The following is an 18,503-nucleotide window of genomic DNA, read 5'->3' as shown; positions in this document are numbered from 1 at the left end:
GTGCAAACTTCCTTATTTATAGTATTATTGTTGCTTTGTGGATGTAATGCACTGTTTGTACTTCAGCTAAGTAAACATTACTGCTATGTAGACTTAAAATCTATACAGATAAATAACTAATAATGAACGATTTAAATCAGCTCTCTTCAACTAATCAAAGACTATTAATTTAAATTATAATTTTTTTTAATCAAAAGAAGCAATGTCATAGAGAACTTTAAAATTAAACCAAAAGCTGTTTTTAAACAGGAATTGTCTTAAATTTCTTCAGCCAGTTATAGAAATATACTCCAACTTTTTGTTTTAAAAAGACTCAAGTAAAAGCAAGTTTTCAACCGTTAGAAAGACAGGCACAAGATTGCGTTATTGAAGTATATAATAGTGGTCACTTGTTATGAAACACATGCAGCTTTTATAAAAGTCATAAAACAAAACCATTTTACACATACAAATCTTGTTTTCATCTTGTTAGATGATAAAAATAAATGTTTTCATAAAAACAGCACAAAACGTCCAGAACTATTTAGGCCTTAAAGATTTTTCCATTTTTACTCACATTGGTCATAAGGCAGCAGCAGACTGTACAAAGATCACCTGGATCATATGGTATCTACATCTCCTCTGTATTTTTCAACCTCTACTATTATTAAGTCTCTCTTTACAAATGAGCAAAAGGATGGACAAGTACATAAATACATTCTGTGCTTTTGGTCCAGGAGCGGTCCCACACGGACATTTTTGCGGTGGGGATGAGGTCAGATCATGTTCATTTGTTCCAACAGGTATTGGTCACGCTGGGACTGAAACTGGGACGTCCAGTCGATGACGGTCGGCTTGCAGAGGCCACAACAGCGCAGCTGGAAGAACGTCACCAGGTTCTGCACCACACCCAGGCTGCAGACAGACGGGTCAAGAAGAAACCAGAGTGGTGAAAAGGAAATGGAAACTTTGAGGATGCAAGCCTCTAATTTCCAGCTTATTTTAAAATGTGTTTCTGTTTAAATCCATGGGTTTAATAAGCTTAAAGTCTAGTTTTCTGTTGTTCACACAGGAACAAGGGGAAGAATGCAAAGCTGTTTAAAATTTCCCACTGGTCCATACAGAAACTGGTTCCATAGTGGAGAAAACTACCACAACCTTCTGAGTCGTTATATTATGGAAAGATAAGCTTTTCACTATGAACAGAAAATGGTGAATGAGAAGTTGTTTGATGTAAATCAGAGTTGAAATGATTGCTTTCAAACCTACAGTCTTCTTCAACATCTGAGCAGAGTAAACACACACAAAGTCCACTTCCAGGTCCTCCCAGTGTTAACTGGGTTCGATCAGATACCCGAGTAAAATTAGGATTTATTATCCCAGTTGAGAATAAATAAATAAAGTGAGATAATCATAAAGAATATAGTTATACTAATTTAAGACTTGTTCCAAACTCCCTGGAATAATTAGATAGTTTAGTCTACTTTTGATTTTAACCAGGTACCGGCAACTAGTGGCTCTTAATAACTTTGCCGCAGTATTTTTAAAATATACTTATATATTTTTTAAATTGCACTCTCAACATTTTCTAGCAATATCTGAAGAGAATTTACAAAACCAAAAGACACAAACTACAGTTTTCCACCCATTTCTCATATATACAAGCTTGTTAGAAACTAAACAAAAGGACTTAAGATTAAAGTGAAGGTTTATAGTTCAGCATGAAAACGGCACAAAACATGCGACAGCTCCCAGAATGCAATGCTCCTGTGTTTGAATCATCAAGTGAAGTCCAGAAAAAATATGAATGGGAAACACTCATTTATTAGGGGCAAGAAAAAGTGTTTTAGCTACATGCCGTAATAAGCTGAACTGTTCTTAGATCTAATCAAACTCCAGAAATAATAACATGTTAATAACCATAAATCCTTTATAATTAGTAAAACATTTGGTTTGCTTTATCAGATACATTTATAGTAAAACAAAATTTATTTTATGATTAAACATCTAAATAGAAGGAAGAAAAAAAACAACGTTTTTTAAGGCACTACATATAAAGACAAATAATATACCTTTGTATATTGTCACCTTAATATACCTTAGTTTAACGTAAGGCATAAACAACGACTGATAAATAATGATAAACAAATAAAAACAGACCAAAACACCTGTCTTCACAGCAATGTTTTTTATGTATTCACCTTTAAAGCTAAATACTTTGATTTGCCTCTATAGTCCAGTATCAGGTAAATCCTTCATAAACAGGAGAGGAATATCAGTGAACTCACTTGAATGGATTTTGTCTCAAGGACACAGATTGTCTCATTCTCCTTTGTAGGAGGATCCGATTTGTTCTCTCTGAAGATGTTAATCCCAGGAATGCAATCTGATCAGAAACACAGAAAAAAAAACAAGGAAAAACATTATTCAAAAACAACAATGTTCATTAAGTGAACAAAGGCAGGAGATAAGAAAAGCAGCTGAACTGGTTTTATAGGTTTAATGGGTGTTAAGACCTCTAATCTGATCTGAAACTAACTACAGATCGTTAGGAGTCATTCTTTTTGCCTCAATAAAAAAGAAGAACTTTATTTCTGTTTGTTTTATTTTAAGTCCAATTTGTAGTCATCTTTTTTTGTTACATTAGATTAAAAGATGAAGTTTTACCGCACTAATAAAAAGACATCTGTGGGCCATAGAAACCCATCAACAGATTTCAGCCATCACCTGGTAAAGCTGCCCTATCAGGAACAAAGTGGACCAGCAGGTATGGTAGAAAGACAGCACAAAGATGAAGAGCACCCAGGGGGAGCAGCTAATGCCTGCAGACAGGACCCCCCACACACCCTGATCCTCATAATGCAGCAAACAGTGACTTTTCCAGTCTGGAAGGACAGAAACATCTATTTTTATTATGCAGATCCATCAGCTTCTGTTATACTTTTGCTTATTGACTCACATGTAAAACAACCGTAGAGCATCGAGCAGCCCAGCAGCGAGAGGGCGAGCAGAAAAAGGACGAAGTAGCGGTGGTTCCTTGCTCCTAAAACATTAACATGAAGGTTAACAGTTTATATTGAGCAGACAGAATAGATCACTAAAATCTTATGGCTTAGTTTCTAATCTGCACAGATATTGATAGAAACTTGTCTTTAATAATCAAAGTTTTAAAAGCTCGGCATTTATCAATAATCAATTGATTTGTATAATTAACCTTGAAGAGAGACAGTAAATAGTACAACTCATCTAACATTTTCATTGATGCTCTTCCAAAGGACTAATTCTATCTTATATTCCCTCTCCTCTTTTGTCTTTACATGTGAGGTTGTCTAATCCCGGACAAAAAGATTCCGTCCAGCTGAGACGACCTTTAGCCCAGAAAACTGTCAAAGTTTTCCAAAAACATGACAGGGTTTCAAGTTTCTGTTTCAATGTGTGAATCCCAAGTTTCCCCAACGTACCGCTGACCCCATGTGGTGAAAACTGATCACAGCAACACAAAGGACTTCCAGGATGTTTTCTAAAGTCAGAATGTGGTTTTAATTATTGCTCAATGCTGCTTCATATTCTACTATACATTAAAGTAATGATTGAAAATATATTTAAAAAAAATAAATATATTTTTTAAATGACATGCTATTGAAAATACTTTTGAGCAGATCACTGATTCCGAGTCTGACTTTTTCACGAGGTCGTGAACATCAACAGATTTAAACACCAACCACTAGAAAGAAGCAGCATTACTCACAAGCTCTTTAGAGACTGAAATAACAGTTATAGAAAGTTGAAATAGAACATTTGTTTAAGTTATAGAATCAAACTAACTAAATCATGTTGTGGCCAGGGATGATTTATTGATACTACTCTATATGATACACCTTTAGATATTTTCTAAATACCCATATTGACATTTTTTAGTAAGTAATAAGCACTGGCGGGTTCATCTTTCCTAAAACATTGTAACAAAATGGCATATACACACACACATATACATATATTTTATTTATTTATTTTTTTTGATTTTATGAACTAACAAAAGAAGACTCGTTTTTGTGAAAACTGTGCCCACCGGGACTTAACAAATAAGTCCATGTATCAGAAAATGTCCACTTCAAATTTAAAGCGACGCATCGAGTTAAAGCATCCAAGCTATCTTGGGAAATATCTGCTACTGAATGAGGAACATAAGAAAATGTTTTTTATACAGAGAATTTTAGCAGAATCTGAATGTACCTGTATGTTTCTGAAGTTCTGAGTAATCTGGCTAAATAAAGGCTTCACTGCACATACAGTATATGTATCAAGTATTTTTCATTATGACCACACATTTAAAAGGATGATATATATTAGATTCTGCTGTGTAGGATAGTGGCTTTATTTATTAAATGAACTTGAACTGGTAATTATTTTATATGTTTTTGAACTTTGTTCATTTTTGAAAAAGTGAACTTTGAACATAAGGTAGTTGGTTTCCATCTGTTTGAACTGAGCTTGTTCTTTTTAATTATGAACTGGCACAAGCTTGCATGTTGTGCCAGTTCTATCTTGCTTAATTTTAGTTTATATTTTAGAAGTTTACTATTCCTTATATAGCAGCAAATTAGCCAGTGGTTAGAAGGCCTGGTTCAAACAACTGGAATAAAATCAGGCTCGTCAGCAAAGACAATGAAAAAACTTGGTTTTGTATTTGTGTTTATAGAAAAATTCTTTAATTAAACTGAAGGAAACGGCTGCATATATTAACTAATCTGAAGTGCTGTAATGTACTTAGAACTGTGTGGAATATATATATATTTTAACCAACCAGATTTAGCTTTGACACTTTCAGTGGACTATAGAACCTTTCCATGCTAACCTGATGACAAAGCCACTCATTATTTGCTAATTCCCCTCATTATTCAGTCGTACCTATGCAGGTGTTGATCCACTCAGAATGGTGGTCTTGCTTTGCCACGCATGCATCACAGCTAAAGCAGTGAGCCGCTCTCAATGGTTTCTTTACCTGGAAGATGGGAAGGGATGTCATGTAGTTTAGATTTTTGCTGCTGTTAAATCAAATTTTTAAGATTTAACGACTTACCATACAGGAAGTGCAAAATACTCTAGGGTCCAAACAGCCCGCCTCAGCCATCGCCACCACGTTCTGAAATCCCAAATGCAAAGGAAAAAAGTATAAGGTTTTGGAAATGATTACATGCAAGAGCTTTAAATGAGTTACAAGTTCAAAGACCTTGCCCACCATTTTCTTCTGTTCTTCTGTAGTCTTGATGAAACCAGGGTCTGTCCTGCAGGTTCGAAGGAAGTAGTAGAGAAGAGCGGTAGCATTCAGAATGAACAGTACCTGAACCGTTGTGCTGGGTAGATGTAGATTTAGGTTAAGAAAACAAGAAAGCCAGGCTTGTTCAGTGTGCATTTGAAGTTTTACTGGAAACTCTGAGATGGGAGGAAGGTTTAAGGATTATATCAATGTTTCCTTTCATTTTGAAGGGAAGGAAAAAGAATCTCTAGTGTTGAAATGTAGGCAAATAAAAATGAAACAATATGAAAGCTGAGCTTTTTGAGTAAACCTCCCTCCCTTTCAAACTAAAAAAAGCCACCTATATAAATTTTAATCTTTATTAATGGAAAATAAGACTGCTAAAACAATTTTTTAAGAATTTCTCTTCATATAGGAAGGATATCTGGCAGGAACCAGAGCCACCAGGTGACGAGCATCCAGAACACTGATGCCATCAGTGCCGAAGGCAGAAGAAGCGACTGAAACTCAGGGTTTGGAGAATTCCTGTTTTCAATTGCAAACAGTTGTGGTTAAATTTCCTTGAACATGAAAACTATTTGCTTTTACATGTCCGTTAGCTGAAAGAGGATCTGAAGGCAAACAGGTTGTCACCTTGAGGCTAGGTTAATCACAGCCATCACACAGGCTAACAGGATACTTTTGAGTAACCAGGACTCTGAGTTCATATCAAATATTGCTCCCACACATCCGAATAAGGCAGTGCTAAATAGGAACTGCACCAAAACCTGCAAAAATATCAGAAAACAAGATGAAAGCAATCCAAGTGGCAGGTGCTCCTTCTTACTTCTTTCTATATGATTAGGGGCTATAAATTTATACCTTGTATCTGACAATGAAGCGTAGACAGCGGGAATTAGAGCGGAGCCTCTCCTGTTTAACGATATTTAGTATGCGAATGAGCAGCGGGCTGTTCACTTGGTGGGCCAAGTCGATGGGTGTGTGACCCTGAGGAATAAAACACATCATTCAAAGGGGAACAATTACTCTTGGTTTAAATTATATTGTCCTACTTTATTGAATCCATGTATGGGAGAAAAAAAATTAGGACTCCTGGCAGCATATTTGAAATATATAATTTTCTCATGATTTCAGGCACCTAGATATGGTAGATTTTAGCAGAAAATACTAAAATGATAGATCTACCTCCTAATTAAACAAGACAAATCTTTTTTCACATAGAAACATCTTTGGTTAATTTAATATTTTCTCAGAGGGATGGCCGTTTAAGTACTGCTTCTGTGTTTATGACTCATTATAAAGTAATGACTGATAATTAAAGTAGAACAGTAAATATAACAGGACCAGTTCATGATGAGCATTTACAAAGGATCAGACTGATTTCCTGTGGAGATCAATTCGATTTATACACAGAGATTGAGATCAAAAACATTATACAGTTATCCCAAGCTTTCAAGTCGTTTTTGTTTTATTTAAAGGAGGGGTTCCATAAAATTCCAGCCCGCAACCCCAAAAAAACAGCTGCCAAAATATAAAAGCATGGAATTAAATTCATTTTTAAATTAATTTATTTAATATATAATTTGATCTAACATTTAAAATGTACATTTAATGTCACCCATCAGGTGTCAATAGACCCTCCAGAAAGTCCCAACCCCCACGGTGGAAATTTCTTCTAAAGCATGTCCTTAAACCCTGCAGTATCTCTACTTGTCAAACAGAGAGAAGCGCAGAAAAGTGCAGAATGAAATCTGCACTTTTTCCTTGAAATGTGATCATCTAAAAATTGTGAAACTCACGTTGATGTTTTCAGCGTCCACGCTTGCACCTGCCTCCAACAGGACGTGGGCAGCGTCAACATTACCCGCAAGCACTGCGCAATGCAGCGGCGTGTTCCTGTTAACTTTGTCCACAGCACTAACCGAGGCGTTGTTTTTGATGAGGAAGTTTGTGGGCTCAGGCCTAAGGCAGAAAAACACAAACTTTTAATACAGACAACCGAGGCACAGCCCACTGAATACTCAGAAGAAAAGAGAAATTAAAATCTAACATTTTTGTGTCAAACCAGTGATGGAGGGTCTTACCCAATGATCTTCTGAGCTGCTAACATCAGAGGTGTCTGTCCGTTACAGTCAGGCACATCCACTTCCTGATCATAACGAAGCAACAAGAAGTAAAAAAATGTAAAGAAAGCAAAAGAAAACTAAGAAAAATGACCCTGTGTGGAGTCTGACCTCTCCTTTCGCCATAAGATAAGCAGCAATGGCCATGTGCTGGAAGAGGATGGCGAGGTGGAGTGAGCGGTAACCTTCTCCATCTGTGATGGAGGGGTCTGCTCCATATCTCATCAACTGGATCACCATGGGAAGGTGGCCCTGTCTGCACACACATACAGAACATACACAGAAGAACTGGCTTTATGCAAAGAGCAATGACAGAAAAAAAACACTCCTGTAAACACCTAAATCCAAATATAAACAAATATTTATTTTTTAAATGAGGAAAAGGTTGTATTTCCCAGCTGAATATTAAACTAGATCAGTAAAATGCTGGTGAAGATTCTCAGTCACTCAGGTCATAGTCATTCCAAAACAAGCAATCAACTGGACTTTGTTTCCTAGTTTTAAGACGTTTTGTTTCCCATCCAGGAAGCTTTTCTGGAGTCTCTGAAACACACAAGAAGCTTTTCTCCAAACACAAAAAACCAGTACAAACCAAACAAGACCCTTAAACAGAGACTAGAGCCTCCTAAGGACAAAATCCCCAGACCACATATGAGCGGAGTGGCGTTTGCAGTTCAGTGCAGTGAGGAATGCTCTGATCTTTATATCGGAGAAACCGAACAACCTCTCTACAGACGCATGGCCCAACACAGAAGAGCTACTTCCTCAGGACAAGGCTCAGCGGTATATCTATACCTTATGGACAAAAGACATTCTTTTCAGAACTAGAATGTGAACATTCTGGAAGATAGTTGGTTTAAGAGGGGTACTGTATAAAGGAAGGCATCTATGTTAAACAGAGGGGGTGGACCCTAGTTTCAGCTTTCAAAAACCTACAATGCAGCGATTGATGCAGTTGATTCCTTCCCACCATCATCGCAACCCCCACCGTACAGGGGAAGAGAACACCATGCCTGTTCAGCCACTCTAACAATTCCCCCTAATGACCCATTTTAGAGACATGGACAAGTATCGGCTATTGCAGGCTAACAAAGAACCCAAACGACTCCCTATTCCTTAGGGGTGGACCTTAAAAGCCTCAAGGTGATTTCTAAGCCAAAGTGAGGCTTCATTTTGCGCCACATTTTCAATTGAAAAAGGTTTATGAAAAACTTGGAAACAAAGTCCAGTGGATTGTTTTTTAACTTTTTTGGAATAGAGCAGTAAAACCATAATGCTCCAACCTTATGGCCCAGTGGAGTGGAGTAGAGTTCAGGTCTCCTCCCAGCTGGTCAATGATTGCTCCTTTGGATATAAAGTACCTAAAAAAAAAAACAACCAGAAGATACAGAAAGCTGTTTATTTATTATACAAAAACATCCCAGAGTAGCTTGACTACTTTCTGTTTTTAAGGTCTTAAAAACAAAGTTGAACAGAAAATGGAAAGAAGACAACAACAACAAAAAAGACATTAAATAAAATGTAACTTTAAATAGTAGACACATTGGGCCTTAAACAGATTACAGAGGTGATACAATACAATAGTAAACACATTCATAACACATCAAATCTTGATTTAATGGTTAGTTTGGCTGCAAAATACATCACATCCCAGTTGTTTCCAAAATATCAACATGTGAAGAATTTGAGCTGCACAGTTTGTTTGGATGAAATGTTCAGAGGTCATTATACTTCAGGCTCTGTGCATCAAAACTTTGCAGAAGAGAAATTATGATGATAGAAAAGTAGAAGAATGGGGAGGGAATTGTCTTCACAACCACCAGAAATATTGCAGTTCCAACACTGTGTTGCTTTATGCAGAAGGAAGTCTGAGAAATGCTTCACTCTAACTTTAAACCAAAGCTACTTCGATTTTTGTATTTATTATAAAACCTAGTTACACTTATCTCCCTCCCAATAGTTCCCTCCAAGCCTGTTTTATTTGATCTATAGTTGGTTTGCTTGCATAGACTGGCTCTTGAAAAATGTTGGGAATTTTGTTCAGATAAGCATGCCTCTCCTGTAGGCAAACAAACATGTATAAATTGTAATTGAGGCTGGGCTCCAGTGGTGCAACAAGGCTAGGGAGAGCCATGAAAGATCCATGTACAGAAACTTAAGTCTTTGATGCAGCCGTCTATTCCGCTCCTTCAAGCGACCTCAAATTGTAACTCCTACCTACCATTCCAAGCTCTTCTCCTCTATCTAGGGTAGGAAAGGAACTCTGGAACATGGGTCCTTACTGATTAAACATGTGTTACACAGAGTTCATGTCGAAAAATTATGTATGTTTATTCAACTCTGTGAGGTGGGCTCTGCCTTTACATTCTGTCACTTATTGGGGCAACCATAAAGCTCCTATTAGCAGATAGAGCTAGATCCTGCTTCCTCTTCCTGCCTTCTTCCATACTGCCACCACTATTTGGACTGCACCTATCAGTTTAATTTGCATTTAGCTGAAAACTCCCAAATCCAGGATGCATCTTCCTGCATCCAGCAGTGTCACTGCCAGGGCATCTACTGGTGCCCAGGCCCCCAGATCCTGTGAGCCGCACAGAGTTGGTCTGCATGTTTCAGCCTTCATAGCAGAGCATATAGATTCCTGCCTCTCATAACCAGTGCTTTCATTTTGCATTTTATAATGGATTCATCAGAACAGTTTGCCTTCTAGCAAACAAACAACTAAATTTTAGTTTAGATGGGCTCCTTATGTTGTTTCTTCTTCCACCGCACACCTGTCAGTGAGGTGACGAGAGTGGCTTTGATGCTGCGCATCTTAGCGACTGGCTGCTCAGAGCGTGTGTTGCTGCAAACTAGAGCCCAGAGAATATTATCAGCTCCTTTAAAACTGTTCCCTATGAATACTTATCCCTGGAAGAAATACTTTCCTGCTGAACAGTGTAGTGAAATACAGCGTGTCGGGTTACATACTCTCAGGTTGATTTCTGTCATGTTGGCATGTTCTAAGTATAAGCAATGTTTAAAAAACATTAGTCCCATTTTATGTTGTTTATTGCCTCACTAACATCTCGGCATAAAGCAGGTGATGGTCATCTGATCAGTTAAGGTGGACGGATGTGTGTTGATAGTGGGTTAAAACAGAAGGGATGTAGCAATGATATTATAACAGCACCATGACACCCAAAGCTTAGTTTTAATTACCTTGATTCTATAGCTTTATACTATTTTTGAATATTGTTTAGTTCATAAATGTGAGGAATGTCCATTCATATAGAACATTTTAAAAATATGTATTTTTTTAATAAAAGCTAAACTTGATCTGTTTCAGTTCAGTTCAGACCAAAAGTTTGGACACACCTTCTCATTCAAAGAGTTTTCTTTATTTTCATGACTATGAAAATTGTAGATTCACACTGAAGGCATCGAAACTATGAATTAACACATGTGGATTTATATACTTAACAAAAAAGTGTGAAACAAATGAAAATACAGTCTATTCAGTAGGACTATCAGCTGTGTATCCTCCTGACTTCTGCACAACACAACTGATGGTCCCAACCCCATTTATAAGGCAAGAAATCCCACTTATTAAACCTGACAGGAGACACCTGTGAAGTGAAAACCATTTCAGGTGACTACCTCTTAAAGCTCATCTAGAGAATGCCAAGAGTGTGCGAACCAGTAATCAAAGCAAAAGGTGTCTACTTATAATAACCTAGAATATAAGACAAATTTTCACTTGTTTCACACTTTTTTGTTAAGTATATAATTCCACATGTGTTAATAGTTTTGATGCCTTCAGTGTGAATCTTTAATTGTCACAGTCATGAAAATAAAGAAAACTCTTTGAATGAGAAGGTGTGTCCAAACTTTTGATCTGAATTTTTAAATCAGGCATAAGAGCAGACGGTCAGACATCTCAAGAAAAGCAGCAGGTTTTAATAAGGATCTAAAAATTGATCATTATAAGTTAAAATCTTTAATAAAAAAAAATCATAGTGGTGTATTTCATTCAGAAATAAACATTGTAAGAGCCAAAAAGAAAAGACTAAAGTAAATTTAATTTCAGAAACTCTTACTTGACCAGCTCCAAGCGGTTGTTGATCGCCGCCCAGTGCAGCAGAGTGACGTTCTCTTTGTCAGGCTGCCTGACGTCATATCCTGCCTCTACCAGCTCCTTACAGCGTTCAAGGATCCCAAACCTGACGGGATGAGAAAGAGACTTAATACACTTATTCTTAAAGAGAAGCGTAAAGGTAAAAATACTATACTAAAAAAACAAAACAAAAAAAACTGTCTAAATGTAAAGAAAGCCACAAGGAACAAAAGAAGTTATTGACTAAATCCAGTGAAGCAAAAGGTTTTCAGCGCATCAAGCTTGTAAAACAGGTTCTTTTAATCTGATTTTAGACAATGTGAAACAAAATTGCTTATTCTGACACATGCTGAGGTGAACAGAACCAGCAGCACATGGATTCCAGTCATTCTCTGCTGTACATCGACTCCCTGATCAGATACATTAACACTTGAACTCAGATCTCAACCTTCAGTCTAAAAAAGAAGCTTTCCGGCATTTGAACAAATTTAAAATAGGAAAATATCTAAGGCTGCAGCACGACTATTTAAATACTTGACCACTGTTTAAAAAAACAAAATTTTATATATATATATATAAATATAAAAACACTGCTCACATAGACAAAGACCAGAAAACTCAAAAACACCAAAAATCTAACCTTTTAAAAAAAGTTTTCTAACAAAAGCAGTGCGATAAAGCCAACTGCTTTTTTTTTTTTTTTTTTTCCCCCAACTAAAGAAAAATCGTGGACTATAAACAAGAGATCCGGCTAAAACATTTTTTTTTCTCTAAATACATGTTAAAAGTGTACAAAAATGAACATACAGTATAATGTAGCGTAGTAACATTTATTGAACTAAATTAGAATCGAATTAGAATAAGAGGAAGATGTTTTGGTCTTGATTTCAACTACACTCTATGCTGGTCTAAAGACTGAGATCCTTCAAAACACAGACATAAAGCTTTATCAGGATTAACCTTTATAAAACTATGGTTGTCATCTTATGAGAGTCTAAAAAAAATCCATAGATACCTAAATAAACACACAAAAAAGCCAACTTTTGAGTTCACTATTAATATTGCTTATTTACCTAAAACATTAAAAAAGAGCATAATGATCAGGCAAAGATCTTTGCACCATTTCTGTTTTTCATTCCCAAATGCTTGATATGCCAAAAGGAGGATTCCAAGCTTTATATTAAATATCCCCCCTATTCAAATTATTACAGATTGTAGTATTCTTATCATCCATATTTCATCAAATCATTTAACTAAAAAGAGAAAAAAATATATAGGAACACATTAAGTAGATGGTCATATTATTCTTACTGACACTAAAATAAGTAACATCTAAAGAATGTACAGATTTTTTACAAAATACAAAAAACCCCAAAACATCTTAAATCGACAAAACGAGCTATTTTCGGCTGCAGGCTGGAATTATTCCCCCCCACCAAAAAACAAAACAAAACAAAAACAAATAAACAAGCAGACAAAAAAAAAAAAAAAAAACACAGTTAACATCTGACCACTTACTGTGTGGCCTTCACAATGTCCCAGCTGCTGCTGTCATCCATCTGGGATCGTTTCTTCGGCTGCTGACTGATATCTAAGACCGGTTCCGAACCTATTCCCATCTGTCCGTACGCAGGCATGTACATGTTGGTCATCCCACCGAGGCCCGCTCCTCTAGGCCCGTGAGAGTGGCCGTGGTGACAGCTGTCATGCGTGTGGCTGTGACCCTGCAACAAAAGCCAAACAAAACAAACTGATCAGACCCCGGATGCTTTAACAGGGAAAAATCAAGTGATGAAAAGAGAAAATATGGATCAGATCTTTCACCTCCTAAAGAAAGTGAGTAAAAAATGCAATACAGATAAAATTACGCCACAGGATGGACAGGTTTACGTTAGGCTGAGCTTTACTGTACCGAAACAACCATATAAAACATTTTTCCACAGGTTTTGCCCTTTTCTCCAGTACACTTTGTGCTCTCTGGAAGAATAATGACACAATGGATGACTTCACCTTCCGAGCAGACAGCCACCATACAACTCAGTGTAAACAAGCTGAATAGTTTATCAATCCAATGAATGACACGGGTGAGAAAATTGCTCAACACTTCAGTTGACTCTGCAAAAGGAGCGTTGGGCCCCTCCTTTGCACTAAATTCTTTAGGTTGACTCTAGAAAGGGAAGATCTATTGATAAAACTTTAGCAGTTCAAGTATTACAGCATATGCTAGTTAGCAGAAAAAGAAAACTTGAATAGTTAGGCAACGTCTTGTAGAAATTATTTATTCAAGGTTTATTTGAAGCACAGCTCTTAATACATTTTGTTTGGATAAAAAAATTATTGTGCCACTTTTTTATTATAACAAACATGACTTTTATTTTAAAGAGATGCAATGACTGAAAGAAGAACACTACAAAAAATATAGAGGTGAAAATAGATGAATTACTAATATTTTTAGAGATTTTTTCCTTCGGTCATTAATGCCTTTAATAGATTACTTTTAGAAACAGAAACAATACATCTCTTTTGTTTCTTTTTAAGAAGGAGATATGAAGTTTAAACTGTAATAATTTGGGTTAATTTAACATTTGTATCATATGCACAAAGACAGGCTTTCATTTGTTACTTAAAAATGGCGGAAAAAAAAACAAACAAAACAGGATATTTAATGTATTTCTTCACAAATTAAGAAAAATTACTTCGTAACCTTTAATACAGATTTATATTTATCTGAAAGGTGCCAAATTATCTCCTATTTTTGCAGCAAAAAAACTCAATTTAAGTCCAGAATTTGTCCTGGTACTTTGACCCTAAAAAGAAGCTTTCCAGCGAGCAAACAAACATGCACATCCATCAACTATGCAGCTTTAGCTCCCACTTCAGTGAACACTAAAATTCCTATTGTATCTAACCTATACTGGTGTGTTACCTCTCTTGACATGGAATACTGTTTAACCCTTTTTCCACACTTCATTTCAGACTTCCCCTCATTTTTTTTACACCTCCACCAGGAGTAACTTGTTGCATGCATGCTTAATATCATACTTCCAGCCACCTGATCGCGTTATGGTAAATAGTCAAAGCACTTACATTTACAAACAAACAGACCAAAAGCAAATTGTAAGACACAGAATTTGAATATAATAAGCCAGCAAGGTCCAATATTTTAATTGGAAAGCCTTTGTTTGCAACCAGAGCTACTTCATAAGAAATTAGAAAACCATAGTATTCGACTTCTTCTCAATCAATTGCTTGATTACAGTTGAATTCCATTTGGAAAACATACATTTTCTGCTGGCTCATTTGGTTATCTGGCAGCTCCACAAATTTGAACTCTATATTCCTGAAGGAGACAGTCAGGTAAGGTAGTTCAGGAATTGAAGCATTCCCTCACAGGGGGTGGAAACATCTAACTGGGGGGGAAACCCTCTGGAAGACCTAAAACTTGTGAGAGAAACCTAATCTACCTCCTGCTATGAACATACTTTAGGTACTGATGAAAGCTGCAGTCGGTGATAAACCAATGGATCATTCATAGAAACAAATATTGCTCTAATTCATTGATTAAGATACAATCTGATTAATCTCCTGTTCCTGGTAAGCATCCACAATAACGGCAATCAGGATCAGTGGTACAACGCAGCTGGTAATGAACTTCCTAACTCAATACAGCTTAAACTAATCATGATTGGTGAACGTGTAAAGGGGCGGGTTCAAGTTAGCAGACCATTCAAAATTATGAGAAGAGAAGAGAGAGCATCGTATTTCTCCTTTGAGGAACAAAAACACATCATACAGAAATATAAAGAGGGACAAAACAAAACAACAAAAGTCTCAATGAAAAGTCAAACATGATGGCGGCATGAAAGACGTGGCATTCTGGTTTCAGCTACAATAAAGCTGAATAACAATAAGTCTCAACTCAGTGGGACAAATGGTAAAAATCTCCTCTGCTTTTAGAATGGTGGAAATCCTCAAATTAAACCCTAAATGTACAGAAATACCTAAACCTATTTTCTACTTAAATGAGACTTCATAGTATTTATTTTCTTCTTTTTTTAAGCTTCATTTAACAATTATACAAAAAAAACAATGAATTCCAGCATTTAGGACTTTACACAGGAGAAAACAGCTACAGGTAAAGGTTAGCATGTTAAAAAGGAGGAAAACTAAAAATAAAGAAATACATTGCTGAAATCTGTTAAATTTGTCAATAACACATTTTATTTTAACTGTGTTTTAGTTTACAAGTTCCTTTATTGTGATGTTGTTTTGTTTAAGTTTTGTTTTAAATCTCTAAATTAAATCAGGTTTTTAATCAAAGAGCGTCATTGTTTCCCAAACAGCTGATTGACTGCTGGCTGAAGGGGTTTTATAGGATTCAGATTATACTGAAATCTAGCCTTCCCTGGAGTAAGATTCACATTTAGAATATGTTACCAGGGATGGGAATCGAAAACCGGTTCCTGTTCAGAACCGGTTCTGTGTGTTCCAATTCCATGTTTGGCAGCTCGCTTAACGATTCTCTTAACGATTCCAGGCAGCATCAGAGCCTAACGCTGGGCAGCACGACATACGTCACATTTTTTACGAAAGTAAGCAAGTACGACGTGACCAGGCATTAAGTCTAGAAAAGCAAAACAAAAGCGGTCAAAGCAATAGAAAGTTTGGCTTCATTTTAAGGAAGAGAAAGATGGCAACAAGGCGGTTTGCAATCATTGCAAAGTAGCAATTACATCCGTGGGAGAAAATACATCCAACATGCAGAAACACCTGCGCACACAACATGAAATACATTTTAACGAATGCCATGTTTTTGATGCTTCCGGACAGAAGCTTAAATTACAATCAGGTGGTAAGTAGCTAGTTTTATATCATGCATGTGCAGAATTATAAGAATTATATAAAATATAGAGTTTTAAATCACTAGCTGTGCTTAATGCCGTTCCTAGTAAATCATATGCCATTTCTGGAAATAAACCAATTTCCTAGCTTTCTTTGGGGTTAATAAACAAAGGTGACGCTCGTTTATTTAAATCAGGGGGAGATTAGATTAGAGTTTATTTCCCAAAATTGTACAGTAATGCTTTTTCTTTAAAACGATGCATTCTCCATTAGATTTAGATGACTGTGAAGAGACGCGTAGCCTGGCTGGCTCAGAGACTGGCAGCTCCTGTTCACTGCCTTCTGTTTTTGCAGAGGCAGGCAGAAATAGAATGTCCCAGGCGAAGGTAGACAAATGTCACCGTTCACTTAACCAAGTTCATTGTTTCACAGAATCGATAAGAGAATCGGATCATTTCAAAGAATCGATAAGGGATTCGGAATCGTGAAAATCTAATCAATTCCCAACCCTATACCATGGTGACTAGCCAAGCAAATAATGGATCAGGCTTTGTAAAACTGGAAAGTCAGGGTTAAACCTGAAGTTGTCTCACCAACCCACTAATCCTGCTGCTTTATGGCATGGGCCTCTGGCTTCTCACCCCTAGTTTTCCCATATTGCCACATTTTATTTTGCTAATTCACCAAGCTAAAATAAACACACATATGCTTTTCAACAAGCATGTAAATAACTACACCTTTGACTGGGTGAAGTTGATATTCTGATATTAATTTATCCTAATTTTTAATCAAATGTGGGTTTTCCCTTTGGGAGTTATAAAGGATTTGTAATTTTCAACAACATACAACTAATTTGTGTGGAAAACAGTGAACTAAAATCATGTTCCGGAGTTTTCAAGAGGAAAAGGGGTGAACTTCCTGGAGGCTGTTTTTTTCTCTCTCTTTCTGTCAGACCTCATTAGAATATGTAAAATCTGACGGCAGTTTAGTGCTACCATCATGCCTCAACATATGGAAAAGCATATTTTCCTGTACATTAAAGCCATACAAAGGAAGCGAGTGGTTTCTAAAAACAATACATTTCTAAAGCAGGTTACACCTTCAGGAATCAGTGGGCTGTCAGTTCATCATCGTGTCAAAACCAAAGCAGAAACCTTACTGGTTAATAAACAACCAGCTAAACGTACACTCTCGTTTAAGATTGGTTAATAAAACGACTTAATTTGTTATCATGCAGGAATAAAAACTAAAACTACAGTAAGTGAAAGAAAAACAATGTTTCTAATTCAACCTGAACAGGTTATTCCGCGTCAGAAACTCATCAACGGCTAATACTACACCGTAGCCTAGCTAGTTAATGCTAACATCCTGCTAAACTGACCTAAGTTTAACTAATTGTGTGGGCCACGTCTGAACCCCGAAAACTAAACCCTTAGGACAGGATAAGTGAAAGCAGCTAATAAAGGTTAAAGCCACTTACACCGCCGCTTTCATTCCAGTCCATCTCGGTTTGGAGGAGCTAAACGAAAGTTCGAGCATCTGTAGCAGAGGTTTAACTTCCGGAGTGAGATTTCAAAATAAAATACAGTCGCTTCTACAAATTTAAGCTCCTGTTAGGTAAATTTGAAAACAAATATCTGTCAGGTAATATATTATGGGTATATTAATAGTGTGATTTCCCAGGGGTCGCCAGTAATTCAATTAAATTCAATTAAGTTTATTTATATAGCGCCAATTCACAACTCATGTCATCTCAAGGCACTTTACAGTTCACAAGATCATACAGTCCAATTGATTCAAAGTTTCTTATCTAAGGAAAACAAGTTGATTGCTTCGACTAATTGACTCAAATGCAATCCCTCACACTAAGCATGCTTGTAGCGACAGTGGAGAGGTAAAACTTCCTTTTAACAGGAAGAAACCTCCAGCAGAAGCAGGCTCAGTGTGAGCGGCCATCTACCAAGACCGACTGGGGTTCAAGGAGACAGAAGCAGAGATTCAAGAAGCAGCTGTAAAAGGCGGCCCCGTCCAGCTCCCATGTCAGAGGATGAAGAGAGCTCATCCAGCCAGTCACAGTCACAGAAACAGGACTACACTGGAAAACGGGCAGATCTCCAACATCTATAAACAAAGGTGTTGATGGAAGCAGCACAGCTGATATTTCTCTCCAGGATGGTGTCACAGCCAAACAGGAACAGACGAGGCA

General features: G+C 36.8%; 1 protein-coding gene across 3 annotated transcripts; it reads right to left on the bottom strand.

Annotated features, from left to right (window-relative positions):
- Positions 1–328: 328 nt before the first annotated feature.
- zdhhc13 (zinc finger DHHC-type palmitoyltransferase 13) lies at positions 329–17,869 on the bottom strand. 3 transcript variants are annotated; one of them, XM_038271719.1, is made up of 17 exons: positions 17,778–17,869; positions 12,974–13,179; positions 11,439–11,561; positions 8,643–8,720; positions 7,471–7,615; positions 7,321–7,385; positions 7,036–7,198; positions 6,098–6,223; positions 5,870–6,003; positions 5,661–5,761; positions 5,210–5,343; positions 5,060–5,122; positions 4,888–4,981; positions 2,939–3,022; positions 2,707–2,864; positions 2,268–2,365; positions 329–894 (listed from the first exon to the last, which is right to left on the bottom strand). In XM_038271719.1, the coding sequence occupies exons 1-17, from the start codon at positions 17,799–17,801 to the stop codon at positions 756–758; spliced, it is 1,935 nt and encodes a 644-aa protein (XP_038127647.1). In that variant the 5' UTR covers positions 17,802–17,869; the 3' UTR covers positions 329–755. The 3 variants fall into 3 exon arrangements, with proteins under 3 accessions (XP_038127647.1, XP_038127718.1, XP_038127794.1); XM_038271790.1 differs by having other exon boundaries at positions 5,219–5,343; XM_038271866.1 differs by lacking the exon at positions 17,778–17,869 and adding an exon at positions 13,280–13,424.
- Positions 17,870–18,503: the final 634 nt, after the last annotated feature.

This window comes from Cyprinodon tularosa, unplaced genomic scaffold (assembly GCF_016077235.1).
Source record: "Cyprinodon tularosa strain WSP-4 unplaced genomic scaffold, ASM1607723v1 ctg100, whole genome shotgun sequence".
In the NCBI taxonomy this organism is placed as follows: domain Eukaryota; kingdom Metazoa; phylum Chordata; class Actinopteri; order Cyprinodontiformes; family Cyprinodontidae; genus Cyprinodon; species Cyprinodon tularosa.
The sequence above is the reverse complement of the archived record's forward strand: the minus strand, read 5'-3'. Positions and strand labels throughout refer to the sequence as shown.